The sequence below is a fragment of the Rattus rattus genome, chromosome 15 (genome assembly GCF_011064425.1).
Source record: "Rattus rattus isolate New Zealand chromosome 15, Rrattus_CSIRO_v1, whole genome shotgun sequence".
NCBI lineage: Eukaryota > Metazoa > Chordata > Mammalia > Rodentia > Muridae > Rattus > Rattus rattus.
Window position 1 is genome coordinate 66,267,972 of NC_046168.1, and position 19,334 is coordinate 66,287,305.

General features: G+C 46.8%; 1 protein-coding gene across 1 annotated transcript in view; it reads right to left on the bottom strand.

The window, feature by feature from the left end:
* The window catches only part of Nedd4l (NEDD4 like E3 ubiquitin protein ligase), a 323,775-nt gene that overhangs the window by 210,870 nt on the left and 93,571 nt on the right, over nt 1-19,334 (bottom strand). Inside the window, exon 2 of the mRNA XM_032885399.1 lies at nt 8,853-8,926. Coding sequence (XP_032741290.1) covers nt 8,853-8,926 — 74 coding nt within the window. The remainder of the gene's footprint in view (nt 1-8,852; nt 8,927-19,334) is intronic.

The window sequence follows — 19,334 nt, forward strand, 5'->3', positions numbered from 1 at the left end:
TATTGGTAAGGTGTCTTCTTAATTGCTAATTGATGGACAAGAGCCCAGCTCCCTGTGGGCAGAGCCATCCCTAGATAAGTGGGCCCAGACTGTTTAAGGAAGATAGCTGAGCAAACCAGAGCAAGCCTACCAGCAGTGTTTGCACAAGACTTCTGCCCCAAGCTCTTGCCTTGAGTTCCAACCACGGCTTCCCTCCATGATGAACCTGCAAGCCTTTGAAGAAACACCATCTTTCCCCAAGTTGTGTTTGGTCATGGCGTTTTATCACAGAGACCAAACTGAGATAAACATATTAATTCACTGATTGATGACATCAGCAGGAAACAATGTAATGTGCTCAATGAGACAGACAGTCTTTCAAGGCTAAGAGGAGAGGAACTAGTCTAGACTAGAGTCCAACATAGCTGACGATTAGATGCGACATGAGCGCCTCAGCCCACTTCTATCAGCCTAGCTGGAAAAGGCATTTTAGAGACACTCAGGGGAGTTCAGTTAATGGACAAGGTCATAGTGTCCATTAAGCAATCACTTTTAAGTTTGTGAAGACAGTTCTGTGGTTATACCAGCATTATTTGTTGACTTTTTTTGGAGATGTGGGCTGAGGTACTTAGGGACTAAAACCGTGTTATCTGTAATTTGCTTTTGAATACTCCTGGGGGGAAATTGATGAAGCAAACACTGGAAAATATTAACTTAGATCTAGATAAAGGAGACCAAAGTGAGCTGGTACCATAGGGATGTGAACCTTTATTGCATGGCATTGGTTTTATGATTCTTAATCAGAGGACAGAGGACTTTCTCTACATGTTATACTTCCAAAGCCCCTCAGCCCATCTGTTTCAGAATTCAAACTAGAAGCTGCCAAAAGAACAAATGATGGTAAATCAACCATGTTCGAGTCAGACCTCAGCACACATGGCAGTGACCCAACCATGTTCATGTCAGTACTAAGACCTCACCACACATGACAGTGACCCAACCATGCACAGGTGAGTACTAAGGACTCACCACCAATGACAGTGATCCAGTCTTTTAGGGCACAGTAGAGCTCACCACACACTCGGCCCTGTGAAATATCACTTTCAGTAAGGAAATATGAAATCCCACAGCTAGTTTCTATTTTAAAGAGTAGTTCTGCTTTCCTCTTTCTGAAACTTCACACTGAGAAGACCTCAGGGAGGAAAGGTTGGCAGCTACTAAAACGTAGACTTACTCGGTTCTTGTTTATATCTATGGCAAAAAGTCAAATGTCTGGATACTCAAGCAGCGCTGAAGAAGAGCAGATGCTCTTTTTTAAAAGGAAAACTTGCAGATCATACCGGCGAAGCACATCTATTCTAACCTACCAGCCCCAACTCAAAAAGTACCCGTCAGTTACCATGGAACTCAACGGGCAGTGGGTTGAATCTGCTCACAGAGCACAGAAATCATCAAAGGGTGGAAGATCTCTGCTGGTCACTTGCTCTGGCAAGAGCAGCATTCCACACACCCACCGTGGAGATTAACTGACTCTGGCTTGCCTCGATTTCTTCATATGGAAAGTAGAAAAACAAAGGTACCTACTGTGTGTAAACAGGTCCAACCTTCAGTCCCAGTCACATAAGCAGCGTTGGCTAGTGTGTGCACGGCCAGTGCACAGTGTCCCACCACACACGGGTAAGCCTTTACCACAGATACTAATCTCTAACAGGAGAGACTCTCAGTTCTTCAGACTGTACCCTGTCAAGAAGCCCAACGAGAATCTGAAGAACTTGTAGGTAAGATGACTCAGGCCACAAACGCCAAGACTCTTGTACGTTTCCCAAAGGTATCAGCTGCCAGCTGGACTAGCAGATCGACACAGGAAATGAATACCATAAACAGGTACCTGTGTACTTTGGCCTTACTTACTCACACAGGTACCCACATCCACAGTTCTTTGGCCTGTACCGGGCTGGCCGTACGCCAAGACTTAAGCTATATAAGCTGGGCTTCATTTTCAAGCAGGGTCCCAAAGATAAACAGGATCCCTCCACCAGCACAGGAAGGTACCATAGTAAAGGTCTCTAACACCAACATGCTGCCATGTCATCTGTGTGGTACTGGTCCTCATGTGCTGTTTGTCTAATAAGCATGAGAGACCATGACTCCCACCTCACGCCTCTCCTATCCTGGCTGCATACTTCACTGCGGTAAAAAGCAGGACCTGTGCCTGTCCCATCCGAACGTATCCACAAGGATGTCTGGGTAAGGTGAGTGGCCTGCTGACCGCATGCAGCTTCAGCCTTGGCTCTCAAACAATGCCTGATTCACTACCGGCATTTGAGTGGGATGGCGGCCAGGGTGGCCCATAGCTTTTCCATGACTCCTAATGCTAAGGGGTTGGTACAAGGGCCCTCACCCTTCATTCCCGGACCCAGCCTGGCCTTGTTTATCCAAAGAGAAATTTCTGGGATCTACTATGGTATGGATGAATTCATCCCTCTGTAAGATACGCACATTTTCACAGATGTCAGTACTGAATACCCTTCGCCCAACATTCTTTTATCTGGATGCTCCTGCCTGCCTTTCTTAGCCTCCTCTCTCTCCACACTCATCTGGCACGTGACTTCTGCTGTGTCCCAGAGCTCCCATGAGAATCAGAACAGAAACTTCCCCTGAATGCCCAAGAGAGGAGGGAAGGAAGGTAAGGAGCCCACAGCACCCCCAGGAAGAAAAAAAATACCCATTCTCTAGGCTAGCAGCCCTGAGACACTGAACACTCCAATCACACTGCACTTAAGGAGCTCAAGTCACTGGTACTGACCCCAGTCGTGTGCAAGATTCCTGGGCCTACAACAGTGATGAAACAAGGCTGGCCTCCAACAACACCAGCTTTGCGAGGTGAGACTGGAGGAAAATGGAGACTCGGTGACCCACTGTAGACCAGGGACAATGGCTGCTCCACCCTGTTGGGCCACATCACAGGGAAGGGACCTCTACAAGTATTCTGCCATTGGAACAGATCAATCAGAGACAGAGACAGAGACAGAGACAGAGACAGAGAGACAGAGTCAGAGACAGAGAGACAGAGTCAGAGACAGAGAGAGAGCGCCAAATGAGCAGCCTCCACAAAGGATACAAACAGACTCCCAGCATAGTGAAAAGCAGTAGCCAGAACAAGCAGCAGCAACCTGTGTGGTGAGTTCTCAATGACAGAGTAGAAGTGGTGGCAATGAAGAAGGAAGAGGTGAAGTGGGCCAGATTCATGCAGTCTCCAGGTTGTTTCTTAGGGACAGTAGGGGCTATAGGAGACTCTAGAAGGTGAGAAATAGAATACCATCCTAGCCATCAGAAGCCAAGCTAGCAGAGATGCCAGCCAAGGGGCTGTGGAGAAAGCTCAGTCAGTAAATTGGCCACACAAGCATGAGGACCTGAGTTCAATTCCCACAGCCCATGTTTAAAAAGCAAGTGTAATGATGTGCTTGGGGAAGTGGACACAGTTAGATCCCTGGGGCCTGCTAGCCAAATAGACTACCCTAACCAGTGAGGTCTGGGACCAATGGAAGGCCCTGTCTTAAACAAAAACAAACAAACAAACAAACAAAAAACAAAAAACAAAGAAACTCCAAAAAATCTAAACAAAAAACCAAGATGGACATTACATAAGTGCACACACACATACACACAAGCACACACTCACACGTGCACACATACATACATGTGCACACACACAGATGTGCATACAAGTGCACACACATAAGTGCACATACAAATATACCACACACACACAGAGGGGTGGCGGTAAAGCCAAAGTTGACTGAGGACAAGATAGAGTTGCAACCCTGGGGCAGCGAGACGGAACAAAAGGGCTCAGAAGTAGCCGGGCTTCACTCTGCCCCTGCAGATGGCAAAACAATGCTTTAGTGTCTCACGGGCATCTCACATGTCCTCTCACTCTCTAAAGGAGTATCTTTTGCCCTGTACTGTTCTGGAGCCAGGCATGGAATGTGTGTGAGCGTAGCATATGCGAGGCAGAGGCAGGACAATCAGGAGCTTAAGGCTAAACTAGCCACCTGGATACGGCAAGACTGTCTCAAACAAACAACGCATTTGGAAGGAGGGGGGAAACCACTGCATTCCTTTGTCACTGTAAAGGGTGTAAAGACTGGGTGTCTGGGACCTAGGGTGACAGAGACTCGATCTGCATCCTTCGCCTTGCCAGGCAGAAGTGTCCGAATCGTAGATGAAGAACGGTGTAACTGTCCTTTCCTGACCTCCAGGTGAGGCTGGCAGGGAAGTCCCTGCTGCCATTTTTCACATGGGCAGTCTGCACCAAAGCTCAGATAACCAATCTGCTCTGAACAAAGGGTCTTTTTAATAGAACTTGGACTTGGCGACAGTAGAGACGAAAAACAATCTTGCATCCTAAGTCCTGGACTGTGGCCCAGAGAACCAAAGGAGGAGAAGGGCATCTCTGCATAGGTCTCTCAAGAGAGGATTGGTGAGCTCCCACTAGGGGATCCAGGCCACCAGGGTGCAGCTCTCCCAACACCAGATCTTCGAGCCTTTGGGGGCAGTCATCGCCATGCTAGAAGAACAAAGAGGAAGTACCCTACTTCTCCATAAGTACCCCAAATTACCATGCAAGCCAAGTATCACATTCTGTCTCCCTGGCCTCCTACACCAGTATCCCCTGTCGTGCCTCAAGCCAAAGAACTTCCGCAGTGAGAGTTCCAACTCTTACACACCCTGACTGTTGTCAGGGAGACAGGGTTCCAGCAAGGCATGGGTTAGGTAATACTGAGGCTGGGGGTGAAGGGAGGGTGTTTGCTGGCTCATGGCTCGGGAGGACACAGTGGATGGCAGGAAACACACTGCAAAACCTGCTCTTGTACTCGTGACCATGGCTTAACGAGACCTCAGAGCGTCCTCTGACTGATCACTATGGGTTCGCCCTGGCTTCCAGCCTTCTGCTGCAGGGTGGAGTTATCTGTTTCACAGACATACCGTGACACAGATGGTTTTGAAAGATTTGTTAAGGTCAGGCCGAAAGAGGATGAAGGTCATCAGAAAAATACCAAGTAATGAGGCAAGGTTTAAAACATCATCAAAGCAAACAAACAAGAACAAACAAGTCAATAAAAAGAGGGAGCAAACAAGGAGACCCTGGAAGAGACCCCTTCACCCCCAGAATCTGGCTGAAGACTCCAGACAGCTAAGTCAAGAATGTCAGCACATTAGTAACAACATTTGCTGTCGAGGCCCCCTGTATAAGAAGAAGACCCCTTGTATACAGAGATACTTCAGACAAGAATCTCTGAACAGCAATGCTTAAGGCCTTAGCACATCTGGCCAAGGACAGCTTGGAGAACTGAAAACCTCAACATTTCTGAGACTCTCATGGAAACCCCACAGTAAAAGGCATACCTTCCCCTTGCTCTAAGGTCCTGTGACTCATGGTTTCCCGTACCAGACTCTTATCCTATCCAAAGCACCCTACGAGACACCCTGTGATCCCATTCAAAGTACAGAGTCATTGGAAACCCTTTGAACCCAGTTTCTTCAAGGAGCCCAGACCCACATTTGACCATGTACTACCCCTGAACTCCTGTCTTTCTGCTAATTTTCATGTTTAAATCTTCGTTAAAATGTCTTCCTAATAGAGTTCAAGTCCATGGCCAGGAGATGGCTCAGAAGATACCTACCATCAAGTAGTTCTACCCTCAGGACCTATAAGATGGATGAAAGAACAGACCCCCACCCTCCATGAAGCTATCCTATGACCCCATGGGCACATAGATTCTGAAGGCTGCTGTAGGGGCCAACTGGTGTCTGCTATCTGACTGCAAGAGTAAGGGGCCAGAGCAAAATGCCAAACTGCCTTAGCCTGCACTACCAACAGCAATTATCTTCATACTCACCAAGCAAGAGTGGGGAGGGGAGTAGAGGGGAGGGGAGGGGAGGAAAAAAGGAAGGGGATACATGTGCTGGGGTGTTTTCATTTGCTGGTCTGAGAAAGGGAAAGGCACTCTGTGTCTGGGTCCCTCTCTGGCACTGACCTATCAGGCTACACTATTTGTCTCTACAATTTGCATCTTCCTTTTGCACACGGTCCCTAAGTCCTTATTTTCATACAAATAGGAAAATGTTAGAGCTGAAATTTCTTGTGTTCTCATAACATTCTGAGCCCAATTCCATTACATTAATAACAAACTGAGAAATGGGACCTTAATCTTTTTTATCTTTTAAAAATGTCTCTTAATATATTTTATCTATCTATCTATCTATCTATCTATCTATCTATCTATCTATCTATCTCTATCTATCTCAGTGACAGAGACAAGCAAAACCTCCAAGTAACCCGCCGACAGATGCTGAAAGGACACTGTATTGTCTCTGGAAGCTAAAGGGTTAAGAAAGGAAAGATTGGTAGACTGGCCCACAGATAAAGCGCATGCAAGTCTGACAGCCTGAGCTTGATGCCCCAAGCCCACATAAAAGTGCAAGGAGAGAAGCAACCCTGCAAAGCCGTTGTCTGACTTCCACATGCACAGCGCAGCACGTGGATACCTAGACACACGATTTTTTTTTATTATTATTATTTCAAAGGTCATCTGGGCTAAATTGGGCGGTAGTAGCAGGATAGGAGGTGAAGTTCTGATAGGGATGGAATTTGAGAATTCCCGGAATTGGTGTCATTTCAGACTGGTAAGAGGAGGATTCCTGGAAACAGTGGCAGGGTTGCCCGGGAAGGAAAGAGAGGGAAGCACGGTTTTCCTGTCCCCACCTCCAGGGCAGGCCTCCCTTGCCAAAGCATAGGGAAAAAGGTGGTCAGCCCAGCAGTGGGAGTTCACAGCATAGGAAAAAAGGTGGTCAACCCCGCAGTGGGCGTTCACAGTCGAAGGAGAGATAGATGTGTGGGATGTGTGTCACTAGCGCGGTCCCACAAGCACAGGGAAAATGCCCAGGCTTTCAGACACTCCCATTCTCTGGGACCCATCCACCCAGGGAGCTTATCTTCCATTAGTTGTTTGAAGCACACAGAAGACAGCTCTTTAAACAACACGCCAGTATTTTCTTCAGTTTTATATTTTAATAATTCCTCAGTTCCATTCTATAAACTCACATGCTATCATCAATAGGCAGAATCCAGTGACGTGTGAGGTGTGAGCAGTCAGGCAACAGGGATGGGACATTCACTGGGATTTGGGGGACAAGGGGGAGGACAGGGAGTGACATGGAAAGAGGCCCCGGCGTGCATGGTCTCCTGAATCAGGCAGAGATGCTGTCATAAGAGGGCCATAGGGTAAAACATGGGGTCAACAAGAACATGATGACACGAATCTTCAATAGGCACCCGCCCTCCTTTGAAATCATTCCACCAGGAAAGAGAACCCGGCCTTGGACAGGGGCAGGAGTCTGTCTAGTGACTCTTACACCTGCTGACCTGTGTGACGTAAGCGACTAGTTGGACTTTGTGTACATCACCGAACTATCTCAAGCATAAACGAGAAAGCTAGGTTTAAACATTTCTAGGTCCCAGCTGGGTCAAAGCTCAAGAGCTCTGTGCTCCAGAGTCTGGTTCAAATCCATTCAAGCTGTTTCACCATCTTCCCGCCTCCTTCCCATAATGCACTGCCACACACTACAGAGAGCCTAAGTGGCCAAAAAGGCCCGGGAATATCACCAGCAGCACTGAGAGGTGAGTGCTAAAGCACTCAGAAAGCTCCATAGCCAGGGCACTGGTGAGACAATGTCCATCCCCAGCAACACCCAGTTACCCCGTCCCCGGACAAAGACACGTCAATGACACCAAGGTCAAGAAACGATACATGCTTTTATTTCCCCCTAGTTAGGAATTGAAATCACAAAACAAACCCCAGAAAGGCCACGCCCTCCACATGTGTGGAGAACTGCCTCCACTTCCTCCCAGGGATCCCCAATGTCAGATGTTTGTGTCCCTTAAATAAATCTCTGTGCTGCGGCATTTGTAAATAAATAACCAGTGCACATCTCCCGTAGACTTTGACTCAAGTCTACATCTCTCCTAATACCTACCCTGAACACTGTGTCAGTCACTGTTGTACTGTACTGTTTAAGAAATAACGATGGGGTGTGGGTGGGTACCACTGTACAAGTTCAACACCAACATCATTTCCCCCCAAGTATTTCTGATTGGGGATTGGCAGATTCCTCAGATCCGGAACCAGCAGGAGTGATACAATTACATAAGCACAGCCAAATTCCCAAACTGAGGGGAGGAAGAAAACCTCACTGGGATCTTCTTTCCTCAAGCAGTCAGCCCTAATGAGGGCCTTAGCTAAGTACCACGGTGAGTGCTTGGTGATAATGACTAGATATCCAAGCAAATACCAGCCCTGGCCAGCTACAACATCATCAGACATCACCATTGCCATCCTCCCACCAAACCTCTGCAGACGCCCGTGGGTGGTCCAGGTGTACACCTGAGTTTGAAAGGATTTACCAGCCAGGCCTTCAGGCTCAGGCCTATAATTCCAGCCTTCAAGAGGCTGAGACTGGAACAGGACTCAGTGGTAGAGCACTTGTTCAAGCAAAGGCCCTGGTCGGGTCCCCAGCTCAAAAAAAAAAAAAAAAAAAAAAAAAATTAAGAGGCTGAGACAACAGGACCACAAGTTCAAAGCTGGTCTAGGAAACTTAGTGAGCCCTTGCCTCAAAAGAAAAAGGTGTGTGTGTGTGTGTGTGTATGTGTGTGTGTGTGTGTGTGTGTGTGTTTAGTTGTTGAACACTTGCTTAACATGCACAAGGCCCTAGGACCAATCCCCAAAACCCCACCACTACCATCAACACCAAGGCTTACCACTTTTCCAGAAGCACCCCCACCCCTACACACACACAAAAAGCAAACGTACCTGGCTCCAAATATGTCCTTTTTGGCGAGGTCAATCCCAGAAACAACTTTTACTCTGAGAATACGGGATTCTCCCTGTTAGAAAAGGGGAGGAAAAAACGACAAGGTTAAAACCGATCCCATAATAGACAGCTCTCTCAACTTGAAGCTTCAAGTCGGTAACTTCCACTCAAGTCCAACACTGAAATAAGCTTAGACAATTCCTGCTCACGGTCTTTTTCAGAAGGCAACAGAGCAGCTACACAACGCTAAGACTCAAGCCAGTTATGGTAACACACAGATAACCCTGGCACTCAGGAGGCAGACATAGGAGGTTCGCCACACATTCCAGGCCACCGTTGTCTACACGGTGACGTCCAGGCTAGTTAACTATATATATATATACTGAGACTCCGTATTAAAAAGTCCAAATGGGCGGCTGGGATGATAGTTCAATCAGTAAAGAGTTTGCCCTGCAAGCAGGAGAAGCTGTGTTCAAGGCCCAGGACCCGCATAAAAGAACTGGGTAGGGGTTGGGGATTTAGCTCAGTGGTAGAGCGCAAGGCCCTGGGTTCGGTCCCCAGCTCCGAAAAAAAGAAAAGAAAAGAAAAAAAAGAAAAAGAACTGGGTATATATGGTGTGAGTTTGCAATTCCAGTGCTGGGCAGACAGAGATAGAGTGAATCCCTGGGACTACTGAACAGCAAGCCTGACTGATCTGCTGAATTATAGGCCAGTGGAAAACTAGGTCTTTCAAGAAAGGAGAAAAGGAGAGAAGGGAAAGGAGGGGAAGGGAAAGGAAGGGAAGGGAAGGGAAGGGAAGGGAAGACGAAAAACCAACCAAACAAACAAACAAACAAACAAACAAGGTAGATGTCTCGTTGAGGAGTGACATTTGATACATAATCCAATGGGAAAAGATATTAAAACTCTGGAAACTGAAGCTTCCTGATTAATCAAATCCAGATTTAATTCTAAGCAGACAGGTCATCACATCAATTACTTCTGATATTTGACGAAATACTGCCCACTTGTACCAAGATCACAAACAACCACAGGGGACACTGAGGCAGTATCTTCTAATGACCAAGTACCAACATCACTATAAATAATTCCGTCTTTCGAGCGTACAAAACGATTCAGGTGCATATATTTTTAAGTGTGGCCCGCAATAGAATAGAAAGACGTTTTATGTAGTAAAATATCTCCTAAGAAAACAAAAGTGTTTTTTCAAAATTTAGTAATAGCGATCGAAAATAATTCCCTGGTTCTGATAAAGAGAAATCAAAAGCCTCATTCTGGGCAGTAACCTTCTCAGACTGGCTAGTCAGTTTCTCATCCACCAACCCAGTCAGCCGTTTCTTCACTCCTGCTAGCATTTAAGTATCTCTCTCCTACGCACCGGCACTGAACTTGGCCTTCAGATAAAAACAAAAGTCTACTGGAAGTAACAGACACGGACACACCGGTAGCAGGTGAAGGGCCAAAGGTTGAGGGACACGTGAAAATGGATGAGGTGTCGTAGAAGGAGGGCTAGCCTGAGGTCACAGAAGTCTGAGTTTGGCTCACTAACAACATAAGCTGAAATAGAGGATCGTGTCCAGCACACAGAGGCTACAAATCAATGGCCAATGGGACAAAGACTGGGTCTGAGTTGGTGACATCAGAGCTGATCAGCATAGGCCTGGAAGTTGGTAGCGATTGATGATGGTCTGCAGAAAGTTATCCAAGAGTAAGACAGAAGCAATGACTAGGAATGGAGATCTTGGCACACGAGTGCTGAGCAATGGGACAGCCACAACCAAACACTCATCTGCCGAGGAAGAAAAGCTGTGTGGTCACGTGACCATAGAGGAGAAGGCTAGGGCAAACTAAAGGTGGATGGAAATCTGCTAACTAGCCACAGATCCACTGCACGTATGTATGGACAACTAGAACACGTGCTTGAGATGACTTGCACCCCAGGAGCCTTCCATCCACCCTGCATCCATCCCCTATCCCACCTTGCCTCGCTCCCTCCTGACAACACTGCTTCCAAACAGATACAGAGGAAAAAGCAAGGATGTAAAGGAAGAAGTTCTCATCGTATCTGAGCTTGGGGGAACCAGCTTGGTGGTACCTCGCTGGAACTGGGTTCATTCCCCAGCATCCAAAACAGCAGCAGCAGCCCTGAAGGATCGACCGGGAAAGGGAAAGAAAGGGCAGAGTCATCAGGGATAACGAAGACACCATGCCACCTTCGTGAGACAGCCTCCCAAGCAGTTACCAAAGCACCTCTGAGTGCCACTGGGATAGCCCTGACCTATCTCTTTTTTTTTTAACACTTTTTTTAAAAAGATTTATTTATTTTATTTATATGTGAGTACACTGTAGTTGGTCTTCATACACTTCAGATGGTTGTGAGTCACCATGTGGTTGCTGGGATTTGAACTCAGGACCTCTGGAAGAGCAGTCAGTGCTCTAACCACTGAGCCATCTCTCCAGCCCCCGACCTATCTCTTATATACTTACAGATCGGAGGTCAAGAACTCTTTCTGTGCACGTGGTATTCTACAGAGAGAGGCTCTTTTCTCTTTCTCCCCAAGCTGTCCTTTACTCTCGGTCATGTGGTGCCTCCCAGAGCCTACTCATACTGCGAAATGACACAGTGAAACTACTTTTTACATATGGATCAAACTCTGTTAGCATGCCTCTGCAGAATTCTCTGCATGCCTACGAAGTATGTGTGGCTTGCTAGTGCCCAGTGCATAAGAACTGAGCACTGGCCAAGCACCTACCAAACAAACAGGTCCATGCCAGATCACAGGGAGAACAAGGAGCCTCAATAAAAATACGGGAGCCAAGAAGGCTCCTAAATGTAGCCATACTGAGTGTGAATGTGCATGTGCGTGTGTGTGTGTGTGTGTGTGTGTGTGTGTGTGTGTGTGTGTGTGTGTGTGTGTGTGTGCATGAGCTGTGTGGTGGAACAGTGGGAGGGGTGGAATCTGAGGTCACCACAATGGCTGGACTTTTGACAGGCTAGTCCCAGATGCCACTTAAGGGACATCTGGCAGCAAGGGGGAGATGTATAAAACGGTCCTAATGTAGAGAAGCGAGTACCTATTCAATCATGAGTGTCACTTATGTTCAACTCAGACACAGCTGTGGCTCTCTGCACCCATGACGGTGGATATGGGGGAGAGGAAGGGGTAATAGTTATGATGGAGCGCAAGGCACTAACGGTCACACGCCACCGGGTGGAAGACAAGCTGCTCACCCTCCTCTCAGACATCTTGAGTCCTGCCCAGCAAAGATGATTTGATAGGGACCTCGACCAAACTGTTACGTGGTCTGGAGAGGCAAACAGGATGAGGCTAGTTCACACCTGGGTTCCAAGTATTTGCGTTCCCACCGAGCGAATGGTCTTACCTGGGTGGCCCATTTCCCAAATTAAGCAAAAAGCAGGCAACACTCACACAGGTAAATGATGAAAAATAAACTCAAATAAAGAGAAAGCTAGACTTTTCTAGAGAAATCAGGTCTTCCCCTTAGTGAATGTGAGCACCTGATCTGAAATCTACAAGGAAGATACTGAGGTCAACCTGCCCTGCAGCCAGCCTTTCCCTGCTTCTGGGAGCACCTCCCATGAGCCCTCAGAATACAGGAAGTCACAGCCCAGCAGACGCTTGCTAAAAGGATTAGTGTCTCTAAATCCCCTAAAATGTCATTCATATGATCTACTCAACAGAATCTTGCTTATGAATCTGTCCTAAAAAAGCAAATCTTAGCACAGTGAGCAGCGCTTGCCACACAAATGCGAGGACCCCAATTCAGACCCTCGGAGCCCAGGCACGGAGTCTGGAACCACAGTGCTCCAATGCGGCATGGAAGGTGGACACAGAATCCCAGGAGCTCCAGAAGAACTAGCACGTGTATGCGGTGTTTTCAAAGCCACTTTCTGATCTTCACATGTGTATTATGGTACACATACGCATGTACCCCCCTCATATACAAATGCACATACACTCTTTTTTCTGCATACATACACACACATGCACACATATACACACACACACTGAAAGATCTTTTAAGTCACCGATAAGTATAAAAGGTTTCTTGAGGGTTGGAGGTCAAGACTCGTTTTCATCTGAGAAAAATCTAAAAGCGTCTACAACAATGAGCTTACAATATTATCATTCTAATGGTATAATAGACTATATCGTAGCAATATAATGTAATTATCATATAATGGTATAGTATCATTATAATAGGTAAAAGGGCTGGAGAGATGGTTCAGGTAAACAGGAAAACCTGAGTTGCGATCCCTAGTATCCAACACATACGTAAAACAAAACGAAGCAAAACCCTCTGGGTACAACAAGTGCCTGCCATCCTAGTGATGTTGAAGGGGAGATCAGATGGTTCCTGGGGGATCCTAGCCAAACCCATTCAGTGAGAGACCCAGTCTCAAAGATAAGGTTCAAAGTTATTGAAGAAGAGACCCTGCATGGAGCTCGGCCCTCCGCACGTGCACCTGCACACACATGTGTACTTACATATAAACGTGGAATAATGACTGCTTGTAGTTTGAATTCCAACAAGACCATGAAGTAAGGATTCCCAGAGTCAGCTCACCAACCACTGGGCCCTGGGAGGAGGACCACACGGCACCCTGGCCCTGCCTTGCTCACCTACCACCCACTCTGCCCCTCTGATGTGGGACTGCCTTGAGTCCGAACCCAGAGTTTCAAGCAGAACTTGGCTGCCCAACCTTTATCAGAGACCTTTCTTGCAACAGATGGGAGTTAACATGAGTCTCACAGCTATATAATGTATAGAGAGTGAGAGACTTTGCTCACTCAGTCCTAAAGGATAGGATGTCTTTGGGGATCTATGTGAAAGAGGAGGTAGAGTGACAGATAGTGCCAAAGGTGATGGGTGGCTCCAAGGAAACAGCATCTTCCAGATACAAGAGTGTGTGTGTGTGTGTGTGTATGTGTGTGTGTGTGTATGTGTGTGTGAATGTGTGTTAGAGTGTGAGTGTGTATGTACATGTGTGTGTGTGTGTGTGTGAGCATGTGTGAGAATGTGTGTGAGTGTGTGTGTATGTGTGAGTGTATGAGAGTATGTATGAATGTACGTGTGTTAGAGTGTGAGTGTGTAAGTGTGTCGGATGCCGTGTGTGGCTATGAGTGAGAGTATGTGTGTGTATGAGTGTGAGCATGTGTGTGTGTGTGTGTGTGTGTGTGTGTGTGTGTGTGTGGGTGTGTGAGGTATGTGTGTGTGTGAATGTGTGTGTGTTGGAGGTGTGGTGTGTGTGTGTACATGTGTGGTGTGGTGTGTGAGCATGTGTGAGGTGGTGTGTGGTGTGTGTGTGTGTATGTGTGGTGTGTGGGGTATGTGTGGTGTGTGTGGTGTATGGAGTATGTGTGTGTATGTATGTGTGTGCTTTGAGAATGTGTGTGTGTGAGTGTATGTGAGTGTGAAAGTATGTGTGTGAGTACGTGTGTGAGAGTGGGTGTGTGAGCATGTATGAGAATGTGTGTATGTGAGCATGTGTGTGTATGTGTGTGAGTGTATGAGAGTATGTGAGTGTGTGTGAGTGTGTATGTATGTGTGTGAAAGTATGTGTATGAGTGTGTGTGTGAGTATGTATGTGTATGTATGTGTATGTATATGTGTGAGTGTATGAGAGTATGTGAGTGTGTGTGAGTGTGTATGTATGTGTGTGAAAGTATGTGTATGAGTGTGTGTGTGAGCCTGTGTGAGAGTATGTGAGCATGTGTGTGAGCATGTATGTGTATGTGTGTGAGTGTGTGTGTATGAGAGAGATTGTGAGTATATTTTTTTTTCTCTTAAGAAAGAAAAACTTATAGTTGGATAGGTAGAGGTGGTGGGGAATCTGGGAGGAGTTGGAGAAAAGAAACAATATGATCAGTGTATGTAATTCTCAAAAACTAAATTAATGTATTTTATAAGTATGTATCACACACATGCACACACACACTACGTTGTGATGTTCCTCCTCCATCTAATGAGCACTTACTGAATACCCACCGTGTGTCAGAGATATAGTATCTGGGGACAGAAATGTAAACAAGACAGAGTTCAATCCGAATGAGGCAGAAGGACAGACTGGAAACACACAGCTTCTGCCAGCTGGCAGTAAATGCTTTAGAGACATCATGGCAGTCAGTGAAGCAGCTGATCAAGGGGCGGTGGATGATGCATGGCCAACGGTAATGGAAGATCACCCTGAGGGGAAGTCATGTGAGTGAAGCCCTGGGAGGCCGTGTTGAGTGTGAGCAGGACGTTTCAGGCAGGGCTGTCAGCAAACCTGGGGACACATGGACAGACCAGTGAAGAATGTGCCCAGAAGGGCACTATGGTGTGGGGAGGTCAGAGACCAGATGGAACGTTTAGAAGAGGGTGGCCATTACACCAATCATTTTGATGGAAGCGCTATGAAACATGGGTGGCCATCGTGGCTTACACAGAGAGGGGGGAGAGAACCTGTGGGGCTTCCAGCAAGGTGGATGCAGAAGTAACCCAGACAGAGCAAACAAGAGTGCATCCAGTGGGGCATGGGGCATGGTGGTATGTCCATGTAATTCCAGTACTCAGAGGCTAAGGGACGTAAGCCATGAGCTCCAGGCCAACAGGGACAGCACAGTTAGACACTGTCTCAACAAAACAAAGTCATAAAACCTGTTAAAAATGAAATATCTGATCCCAGCCTGCCGTGGTGCCAGATGCCTTAATCCAAGCATTCCAGAGGCAGTGGCAGGTGAATCTCTGTGAGTTCAAGGCCAGAATGCTCTACGCAGTGAGTTCCATGACAGTCGGGGCCACATACAGACCCAACAACAACCAAAAAAGAGTCAAACAAACAAAATAAAAATGAGTTAATAGTCAAGCAAATTGTTAACATGCTGATTCCTTTTTCCACCTAGACACATAACTAGACTACATTTCCCAGCCTTCCTTGTGGTTTGGGAGACATCACATGATTAAGTTCTGGCCAATGGGTTGTTGGAAGAAATGAGGGCTTCTGCCAATGGCTGGACACACTCTGTTTGCATCACCATCTCTCTACTAAATGGAGAAAGGAATACATGATGCTTTGGAGAGGGAAACTTCACAGACAGTAAAAGGAATCCTTCCACTCCCAACCCCATAACCTGCTGCCCCTCCCAGATCAGAAGATCATCGTTCCCCCTGAAAACCAAAACTGAAGCAGCTGTGAGCCTGCCTTTCTATTCAGCACCTTATTGTTTGTTTTGTTTTGTGGCAATGACAGGGCTAAAGAGAAGGCTCAGCAGGAAGATGAGACTCAGAGCGGAGTCCGATCCCCGATCCCACAAGATGGCAGTAGAGAGCTGACTCCTGAGCTGTCCCCTGACCTCCACACACCGGCTTCAACAGGCACACATCGGCACGTGCTCATGCACACACAATAATTATTTTTAAAAAAAAAGTCAATGACATGTGCATGCAGCAGAGTATACAGGAAAGAAGCCACATACTGATGACTTCTGGCTAGTGGGTAATGTCTAATTTTACTTAGTTTTTCCTTTGAAACATAAACTATTTAAAAAACAAAAAAAGTTTGTAGCTCCCATAGTCAGCACCACAAGGAACAAAACGGGAGGGGAGGAGAGGGCGTGGCGGGGGGGAATCCAACTTTTACAAAAGTCTCAGCACAAACAAATGATAAAGAAAATGTTTAAAAAAGTAAGTCATGGGTCAAGGATCCATCCAGCTTGCTGCATTTCTAAAATGAATAAGCCCACTCTATCAAACAAACAAACAAACAAACAAACCCAGAGGCTTTTGTCCTGTTTTGTCACACAGATATAGCACTGCATTTTGGGATGAAATGAAATCTTAAACAGTAAGCAGCCAGCAGCTGGGAGATGGGGAGAGAGGAGGGCCTTTTATGGAACACTAACTATTTACAAGCAGATGTTGTAAGAAAGCTCGCTCGCTCGCTCGCTCGCTCGCTCTCTGAAGTTTAAGCGAAGAGTGCCGCACTATAAAAATCATTTTTAAACAGTAAAGATTTCTTATCTTTGTTTTCTCAAAGTGACTAGCCTAAATGCAGATAAGCAGAGGTCCTCACAGAGCACGGAAGCAGGTAAAGGTACGTGACTAATGGACCGCATGCCGTGGGCCGCAGGCTGAATGACTGTACTTTCTGAAGCATGTTATGACTTTCATAAAATCTACGCATGATATTTTGGTCCTTATTTATGACTTTAGTGGAATCAAATATTTGACTAAGGTGGCTGGCTCTGCACCGACAGTAAAAATATTACTCAAAGACAAGACTGCACAGAAAAAAGCAGTCAAGAGAAAAGGTCAGACCAAACCCAAGTTTCCATGTCTCTTCCTGTTATTAATCCCCTGTTCTGCGTGGCCATTATATAACAGGGGTGATCCCAGACACAATGCATGTGTGACTTTCCTGGGCATCGATGGCAAGCATCTTAGACGTTCTTAGACCACGTGTAAGTGGTACCATGTGATGTCCACCGATAAAGTCTTCGAAATACCTCATCTGTCCAAACCTCCTCCTGGCAAACAAAACAAAAGAAGCATCTCGAGTCTACCCCAAATTCCCGGTGCTGGGATCTGCCTTCCCCCCACGACTTTTCCCTTAGACATCGAGTACTTATCTACTAGTGTTATCTCTGACAGCAGCTGCTGCCTCTGAAAGAATGTGAGAGCCGAGCTGGGAAATCACCTTCTTTCATGGGGAACCAAGCGCTGACCCTGACCCGAGGTTTCACGCATACCAGCTGTCCACATGGATAAGGAAGTCCTAAGTCAGGGATCTCGCTATCTGGCTCGTTAGTCTCTTTATTATTTATGTATTTGTCTTCCCTACCCTATGGCCTATTCATAAATCCAGTCAGTACCTGTGACACTGGAGAGCCACCAGTGGACTAAAAGCTAGCACCACCGTTCTCCACCACAGCCTGCACACAGGGCATACAACTCTGCCTTTTTAGAAAGAGTAAGCTGACGTGTGGAAGCTGCCCTCTCAGTACCCAAGAGCTTATCATTATCTTTGTACCCCTCTCTCAAAGCTCAGACAAAATCGTGCGTCATGTATTTCTGGAAGACTTCTATGTTTTAAAGAACGGTTCCAGGTTCACAGCAAAAGTGAATGAAAGGTACAGAGGTCTCCTACAGGCTATCTACTTCCCTAGGATGCTCATGTACAGCCTACCCCGCCCCCAACCAAACTTCCTGCATCTCTGATGCCTGTTACCATCGATCCAATTGTGAAAGTGCATGCGGCCATGCAGGATCTCCAACCTCCATTAGCGTCCATGCTGAACAATGCATGGTCGATGTGTGTGCACAGACAAGTGCAGCCCTTCCTTATCTTCTAAATAGAATCCTTACTACCTCCTCCTCATATCACACACATTCCCATCATCTGTATCCTTCCCTTTTTGCCTCCTCGACCCTATCTCCTGCCCTCTAGGCCTTCGCCACTCTTCGCTTCCATGGTAGGTTTCAGGAACGTCTGTGCAACTTTTCCCTGGGTTCCCCACTCTGCCTGTCTAAGGTCACATCACATTCAACACATTCAAGGCACGGTACCAGCACTGAGGGGGCCACACACTGCTGAACGAACTCTGCCCTCCCACAACCGTGGAGCTAAATATGGGCACAGTTATCTTTCCCATGGGGGCGGCTAGAGGTGGAAAGGCTCAGAGCTAAGAAGAAAGATAAAGAATGGGCGTGGCCCAATGCCTGCACTACAGCCCCAGCTCAAAGAGTGACACCAAGTCCCAACTCACAGGATTGGCTCCTATGGCTGTCAGCCCATGATTACCAACACAGGACACACAGTCAAGTTCAGCCCCGCATCACTGTAACCAGTGACTGAAGAACATGGTACCTTAACACTGCAGGAACTGGAGGGCTCCATCCACCGAAAACCCCTTGATCCTGACCAGCAAACGGCCACTCTCACACCAAGTAGGTACAGCTAACAAGTAGGAGAAAGGAAGGGAATGTCTCTTCAGAGCAAGGCTGGCCTCTCATGGAACTGCCCAAGAGCACTCTGCCTTCAAACACTGTAGGAAACGTTTAAAACATGGCCGCCGATTCCTGGTGTTCTTCCCTTCGTTCTTCCCGATGCTACAGGACCCGAGCTGAGTAACTCTTTTCCAGTAGAACATACAGGATGGGACAGAATGTGACTTTTAAGAATAGGCCATGAGACACTCTGCCTTACCCTGCCACCTCACAAGGGGACAGAAGCAGCTACGGTGTTGGGAGAAGTTTGCATGGAGAGAAACCGAGGCCTCCTATCTAACAGCCATAAGACTGAGGTCGTGCTATATTTTGAATATGGAATGTTCCTCAAAAGCCAATGAGTAGATGCTAGGTTTGTCAGTAAATGGCAGTGCTGTGAGGTGAATGGATACTTAGGAGGTGGGGCCAGTTATCTTTGTTCACTACATATTCTCCTACAATGCACTATATCACCACAGGCCCAAAGCAAT